The sequence below is a fragment of the Ischnura elegans genome, assembly GCF_921293095.1.
Source record: "Ischnura elegans chromosome 13 unlocalized genomic scaffold, ioIscEleg1.1 SUPER_13_unloc_1, whole genome shotgun sequence".
Classification (NCBI taxonomy): Eukaryota; Metazoa; Arthropoda; class Insecta; order Odonata; family Coenagrionidae; genus Ischnura; species Ischnura elegans.
Genome location: NW_025791657.1, coordinates 3,855,326 through 3,863,299, shown reverse-complemented (window position 1 = coordinate 3,863,299; position 7,974 = coordinate 3,855,326). Strand labels below are relative to the sequence as shown.

Genomic DNA, 7,974 nt, shown 5'->3' with positions numbered 1-7,974 from the left:
TCGGAAATTTTGGTTTCATTATCGTCATTATCCTTTTTCTCTGACGCCTCCCGCCGTATGAGCTGTTTGACGGGTTGCGATTGACAGTTGGAATGCGCAACGATGACTGGAGTTTGTTATGTTGGTAGCTGTGCGGATTGCGAAGAACGAATCAGAATATTCGACACCTTACTCCAGCGGCAAACTAAAACTTAAGTTTCAACATAAAACATACGGAATACCATGGCAGATTCCTTCCATTGAGTACAAAGGTCGTTTCCTTTAAAAATACCTTTTCATAATTAGGTATGGTTGCTTATTTTATAGCTATTACTTGTATATAATTTCTTCTATTTGTTGTCAAGTGCTGCGTAGCAAAGCCAGTTTATCACGTAGCAGGCACGTAATTGCATAATTAACTGTAATTTTCCCATAATCTGGAGCAAATACTCTCGCGCAGTAGGAGCAAGTGTTATTTTACCGTCTCAACATGATTCATTCTCGCATACGTTGGAGCTGTTCTCATCATTTCAGTACATACATTCATTCTTGTTCTTACACAATTTTACTAAGTCAGATTATGCAAGCACATGCCACTATTCACGATGTATACTGGTGAAAATATTTTAGTTCGAATACGAGTTGTTTATCAATAGTTCAGAATGAGAAATAATAGAACCAGATTATACGGGGCACTGTCAAAATACAATTTTCTATTGATCCATTGGTTTTGAAGTTAGCAAAGATTTCTGTTTCTATAGAAGAAATATCAAAAGAATCTATCAAATTTTGTAAACAATATTGTAACACATGTAAACTGTATTTTCTGCAAATATTCAACAATAGATCTGGCTTTCTCAAATCAAATTCAAAGTTATTGCAACTAAAACTAAGAGAATGCCAAACACCTGTGGCGCATCGTCCGCCACAACGTAGAGTTGGACCAGTGGATAAGTGTCCGCCTACTAATCGGACGGCGCGCGTTCGAGTCCTGGCGCCGGCCGGTATTTTTTCCTATATCTTTTCCGGAATTCTAGAAGGTTCGAGGAAGATCCGGCGCGGCGTTCCAGAATATTCGCCGCATGTATATAAGCTAGCCATCTGGGCTACCCAAGTTCAGTTCTGTATTGTCAAGTCACAATAAACGCCTCTCCGCAGATAACCGAAGTGTGTTATTTAGCGTAGCCATCGCTACAGTGGTGACCCCGACAACACGCGACCATGGCAGACGCAGATCAACTCGCCAAACTGCAGGCTCAAATCGCGGGACTCCAGCAGCAACTCGCCGAACACCAAACGAACCACAGCCAACAGCTAGCGCTCCTTCAAGAACAGCACCAGCAGGCTCTGCAGCAACAACAGCAGCAAACAACGCTGTCATCGCAACAAGCCTCACCGTCTCCATCATCCTACGGCGTCGACACTGCTGCCGTCTACCGCGTCACTCCGAAACTGCCTCCTTTCTGGCCAGCACAGCCTGAAATATGGTTCGCCCAAGTCGAAGCACAATTTTCTTTGGGCAACATCACCTCGGACAAGACTAAATACGATAACGTCGTGGGAAACCTAGACCATCGTTTTGCCAGTGAAATAAGCGATCTTATCGTGAATCCTCCGGCCGAGAATCGTTACCTAACGCTGAAAAACCTATTGATACAGCGCGTCTCTCCCTCCGAGGATCAACGGGTGCGGCAACTCCTCACAGCAGAAGAGCTCGGTGATACCAAGCCTTCGCAACTATTACGACGCATGCGGTCTCTCATCAGCACCACCCTTGTGGAGGATTCTTTCCTCCGCACATCATGGTTGCAACGTCTTCCGGCCAACGCTCAAGCCATCCTGCAAACGCAAGTTACTTCAATGCCTCTTGATGAACTTGCAAATATGGCCGACCGCATCGTCGCCGTGGCTCCGCCTCCAACTGCACCCGCCATCCATGCAGTACGCCATACCAACGATGTTTCGTCATTGGCCCAACGGGTTGAGAAACTCTCAAAGCAGCTCGAAGATATACAAGCTCATCTGAAAAAACCTCCGTACTCACGGACTTGGAGCAGATCTCTACCCGCGCCGCGCCCCGCTCAGCCTGAGATGTGTTACTACCATCGCAAATTTGGAGCCGAAGCCAGACGTTGCATCCAGCCATGCACCGCAAATGCAGTGAATCCGGTAAACTCCAACAGCGACTCGTAACGGCGGCTATGAGTCGTTCTATCACAGGCTGCCGCCTCTTCGTCACCGACCGCCTCTCCCAGCGGCGTTTCCTCGTAGACACAGGATCGGATCTCTCAATCTACCCTGTAAAATTATGCACCGAACAACGAACCTGCACTGACTACGAGCTCTCCGCAGCCAATGACAGTAGGATCCGTACTTATGGTACTTTACTTCTACGCCTTCAGTTCGGCCTCCCGCGTGACTTCCTTTGGAGATTCATCGTTGCCGACGTTACCGAGCCAATCATCGGAGCAGATTTCTTAACCCACTTTCAACTCATTCCTAACATGGCCACTGCTCAGCTCATCGACGCAATCACTGGCCATTCTACATCGGGTCATCGACGTCGAACTTACCAGGACAGCGTGCGCGCTCTGTCGGGCTCTTCATCCTACCACGACCTCCTGGCCGAATTTCCTGATATCACGCGGCCATCAGGGACTCCTCGGGAGATCCACCATCATACCAAGCACCACATACGCCTACAACCTGGACCGCCAATCTACCGCCGTGCCCGCCGTCTAGCCCCGGATCGACTCCGAGATGCACAGGCAGAATTCGAGCTACTAGTACGCGAAGGCACTGCACGTCGCTCACACAGCCCTTACGCCTCACCACTACACATGGTTCGCAAGAAGGATAGTAGCTGGCGACCTTGTGGTGACTACAGGGCTCTCAACGCACGTACGATACCGGACCGCTACCCCGTCCGCCATCTGAAGGATTTCTCCCACGCTCTTCAGGGGTGCAACATCTTCAGTGTTATCGACTGTGCCAAGGCCTTCACTCAAATTCCAATGGCTCCCGAAGACATAGAGAAGACAGCCATAATTACACCCTTCGGCCTTTTTGAATTCCTATTTATGCCATTTGGACTTCGAAATGCCGCCCAAACATGGCAGCGCTTCATCGACGAAGCTCTCGAAGGCCTAAATTTTTGCTTTCCTTACATAGATGACATCTTAGTATTTTCCCGTTCGCAGGAAGAGCACCATCAACACCTGCGGATATTATTTCAGCGCCTTTCTGACTACGGTGTCATCGTCAACTCAGCTAAGTGTGTCCTAGGATCTTCCAAGGTCACATTTCTGGGCTTTCACGTGAGCGCTGACGGATGCTCGCCGTTACCTGACAAGGTAGCTGCTATCAACAACTTCCCTCCACCGAAGACCATAAAGGACCTTCGGAGATTCCTCGGTATGCTGAATTTTTATCGACAGCACATACCACACGCCGCATCCACAAAGGCCCCTCTCAATGCTCTACTTCAAGGTCCTGATATCAGGAGCTCCACTCCAATTTTCTGGACACCAGAACTTCAGCAGAGTTTCGATGCCTCTAAAGGCGGACTAGCCAAGGCGGCAACCCTGTCGCATCCAATCGACTCAGCACCTCTGGCTCTTGTCGTCGACGCTAGCCGAACCGCAATCGGCGCTGTCCTACAGCAAAATTTTGGGAACTCTTGGCAGCCACTCGGTTTCTTCTCTCGCAAGCTGACACCTTCCCAGCAGAAGTGGAGCACTTACGACCGCGAACTCTACGCCACCCACCAAGCAGTGAGGCACTTTCGGCCGATGGTTGAAGCCCGCGATTTCGCCATCTTCACCGATCACAAACCACTCTCTTATGCCTTTGGCCCCAGCAAGAAGAGTAGCGACACCTGCTCACCACGACAATTTAATCACCTGGAATTCATCTCACAATTCACCACGGACGTGAGACACATCTCCGGACTTGACAACGTCGTCGCGGACTGTCTCTCCAGGGTAGAATCCATATCCACACCGTCTCCGATTGACTTCGCCGCTCTCTCTCGCTCCCAAGATGAAGACGAAGAGCTCCAAAGACTACGCCACAGCGGTACGGCTCTTCAACTTCACCGTAGGCCTGTACCCGGAACGAACATTTCACTATGGTGCGACACCTCCATGCCAACCCCACGCCCCTACGTTACTCCCTCATATCGCCGGCAAATCTTTGACAACATCCACTCCCTTAGTCATCCTGGTGCAAACTCCACCATTAAACTCGTCTCCCGTCGATATGTTTGGCCATCCATGCGAAAGGACTGTCGCGCATGGGCTCGCAGCTGCCTCTCCTGCCAACGTTGCAAGGTGTCTCGTCACATCACAACGCCACTTGGAGACTTCGTTCCGCCAACCAGGCGTTTCGAACACATACATATGGACATCGTGGGACCTCTCCCGTCTTGCTCCGGCTACCGGTACCTCCTCACAATTATCGACCGATTCTCCCGCTGGCCAGTCGCAGAACCCCTAGCAGACATCACCGCAGACAGCGTCTCCCGCGCCTTTCTCCTTGGATGGGTTGCTCACTACGGCTGTCCTCAACACATCACCTGCGACCGTGGACGACAGTTTGTGTCATCTCTTTTCCAGAGACTTTGCACCACTCTGGGAACAACGCTACATCACACCACGAGCTACCATCCCCAGGCAAACGGACTCGTCGAACGACTACATCGCGTTCTTAAGGCGGCCCTCATGTGCTCTTCTTCCAACTCATGGATGGACGCACTACCCACAGTTCTTCTCGGCCTCCGCACAACTTGGAGAGCCGACCTGCAGACAACACCTGCCGAACTCCTCTTCGGGGAGCAACTGCGTCTTCCCGGGGACTTTTTTGTCGACTCTGCCCAGCATCTGGACTCCCAGGATCTTGTTTCTCAGCTGCGTAACCACATGAGCCAGCTGCGTCCGACCCCTGCGTCACGCCACATCTCATCGCAGCGTGTCTTCATCCACAAGGACTTGGCCACATCCTCCCAGGTCTTTGTCCGCCAAGACGCTTTGCGGCCAGCCCTGCAACCACCTTACGCGGGACCATATCCTGTCCTCAGCCGCGGTGAGAAGACGTATACCCTGTACATCAATGGCAAACCAGCCACTATATCAATCGACCGTCTCAAGCCAGCCCATCTTCTTGAGGAGGACCCTCCGCCTACTCCGTCACCAGATACCACCACTCGCTCCGGCCGCGCCGTCCGTCCTCCAGAACGTTTTGTTGCCAACACTCTGTCTCTCCTCCAAGGGGGGGAGTAGTGTGGCGCATCGTCCGCCACAATGTAGAGTTGGACCAGTGGATAAGTGTCCGCCTACTAATCGGACGGCGCGCGTTCGAGTCCTAGCGCCGGCCGGTATTTTTTCCTATATCTTTTCAGGAATTCTAGAAGGTTCGAGGAAGATCCGGCGCGGCGTTCCAGAATATTCGCCGCATGTATATAAGCTAGCCATCTGGGCTACCCAAGTTCAGTCCTGTATTGTCAAGTCACAATAAACGCCTCTCCGCAGATAACCGAAGTGTGTTATTTAGCGTAGCCATCGCTACACACCCAAAGTTGGGAAACTTGATTTTACGTGAAAAATAGGTTTTTTTGGGAAGAATTAAGTGAACGAAATACTGTAGGAAGGAATTTTTAAAAAAGTAAATGGTCAAATGTAGAAATAAAATCTCTTTTATATGCTTCTTGTTGCATTGAAATTGATTGCTTCATTTAGATGACAGACTTCCTCAAACTTTGGTGTCATGTTTTTTTTACAAACAATAAATAATTAATGTATTCATCATCCACTAGCTCAAAAGGATCATGGGATTACCTCTATTCTTGCATCTAAGGCTGGAGTTCCTGTCTTCAGTGAGGCAATTTTTTATGAGTATTTATCGGGCCTGATTTTCTATCAAAAATTTTACTGTTCAAAAATAAATATTGGATATATTTATAGCAAACATGAAAAAAGTCAAAATTTGTGGCAACCAATAAGGCAGTTTCCTTCATCAAAGAAAACGAAAGGCATTGATTGCGATTCGTTACCCACCATTATTGTATTCATAATATACAAATTATTTGGTTTTATAATTCCCAGTTTAGACGAATGGCAATGGTCAATTTTTATCCTCATTTGAAAAAGGCCTGATTGGCGCCCATGCGATTCCACTCCACGTGACGTCACAGGGACCTAGTTTCGATAAGAGTGGATAGGAGTTTTACATCGTCTGAGGTTACCAATGCATGCATGAGGCACAGAGCTCAGGGAAACATGTCTTAATAACCACCTATTAAAACTGGCTGAGGGTGGAAAGTTTCCTTCGTTTGATGAGGTATTAATACGAGTCGGCATTTTGCTACAGCCACGTACACATGTCCGCCATTATTGATGCTCCCGCCAAGTGTGAATTGCGAAGTGTGATTCGTTTTTTACAGGCTGAAGGCCATAGTGCTGCAGAAATCCATCGGAGAATGAGTCGTGTTTATGGGGAAAACTTCATGAGTGATGGTGTTGCGCGTGAATGGTGTCGAAAGTTTAAAGATGGCCGTAATGATGTGCATGATGAAGGGGGCCAAGGACGCAAATCTGTCATTTCAGATGACCTGGTTAAACGAGTTGACAGTAGGGTTAAAGAAAACCGCAGATTCACCATTACTGCGTTGTTTACGGAATTTCCAGAAGTTTCAAGGTCTGTTTTGTACTCTATTGTTACTGAGCAGTTAGACTACAAAAAACTTTGTGCAAGTTGGGTCCCAAAAATGTTGACAGACGGCCACAAAACTGGACGAATGGCGTCAGCTTTGGAGTTTCTTGAGCGTTATCATGATGAAGGAGGCAACTTTTTGAAATCAATCGTGACTGGGGATGAAACCTGGATTCAATACGACACACCGGAAACAAAACGACAATCTCAACAATGGATGCATTCAAATTCACCAAACAAACCAAAGAAATTCAAACAAACCTTCAACAACAGAAAGACTATGGCTACTGTGTTTTGGGACCAACAAGGTGTGTTGCTTGTGGAGTTTATGGAGCCCGGAACCACAATCACTGCAGCTGTTTATTGTGAAACTTTACGACGTTTGCGTAGAGCCATTCAGAACAAAAGAAGAGGAAAGCTGACCGCTGGAGTTGTTCTGATCCATGACAATGCCCGTCCACACTGCTGGAGCAACTCAACGGGTTCTCAAACAATTTGGATGGGACATTTTCGATCATCCGCCATACAGTCCTGACTTAGCACCCAGTGACTTTCATCTTTTTCCTGAACTGAAGACGTGGCTTGGTGGGAAGCGCTTTCAAACCAATGAGGACCTTAAAACCAACGTCAAGGACTACATGAATTCATTGACGGCAACTTTCTTTGAAGAGGGTATTGAAAAGCTTGTCCACAGATATGACAAATGTCTCAATTTCTTCGGCGAATATGTCGAAAAATAACCAGAAGTGTACCAATCTTTTGGTAATTAAATTATTGTTTTATATGAAATTGTCTTTTATTTATAGCCTATCGGAGGTTGAAAAAAAACGGCCCTCGTAATCCTTATTTAAGCCAAGTGTTACCTGCGCAATGCAGGCTGCTAGCAGGGTACTCAGCTACCTGCTAGCAGCCTGCATCATATCAGCGCTCAGAGCTTTGTCCCAAGGTCACCTCACTTTCGGCAGGGGGAACCAGAACGACGTCACATGGGAGTTTTCCTGGCATTCATACTTACCCGTCGCCTATTTGCATGCTTGAAAATTTCCACTTTTCATTTAATCATGAAAAATAGATATCGTCGTTTAAAAATCTAAAAGCGTGAAAGACCCAGGAGTAATAATCTTTCCATTTAGGCAATAAAAAAATTATAGGAAACCACCCTATTGCTGACATAATCTCAAAGGTAACGCTCCTCTCCTGTTCGAGGTGTATCATTGAAAGAAGTGCTTTTGGGAGTCCACACAGAATTGGAAAAAAATACATTTCAAAAGTTAAACATATCAGGAA

General features: G+C 47.7%; 2 protein-coding genes across 2 annotated transcripts; both read left to right on the top strand.

Moving 5' to 3' along the window:
• Positions 1–1,200: 1,200 nt before the first annotated feature.
• LOC124172496 lies at positions 1,201–2,172 on the top strand. Its single transcript, XM_046551935.1, has one exon. The coding sequence runs from the start codon at positions 1,201–1,203 to the stop codon at positions 2,170–2,172; it is 972 nt and encodes a 323-aa protein (XP_046407891.1).
• A 4,183-nt stretch (positions 2,173–6,355) lies between these two features.
• On the top strand, positions 6,356–7,222 carry LOC124172494 (histone-lysine N-methyltransferase SETMAR-like). The gene has a single exon (XM_046551934.1). It carries the CDS (start codon positions 6,356–6,358, stop codon positions 7,220–7,222), a length of 867 nt encoding a protein of 288 aa, XP_046407890.1.
• The last annotated feature ends 752 nt before the right edge of the window (positions 7,223–7,974 follow it).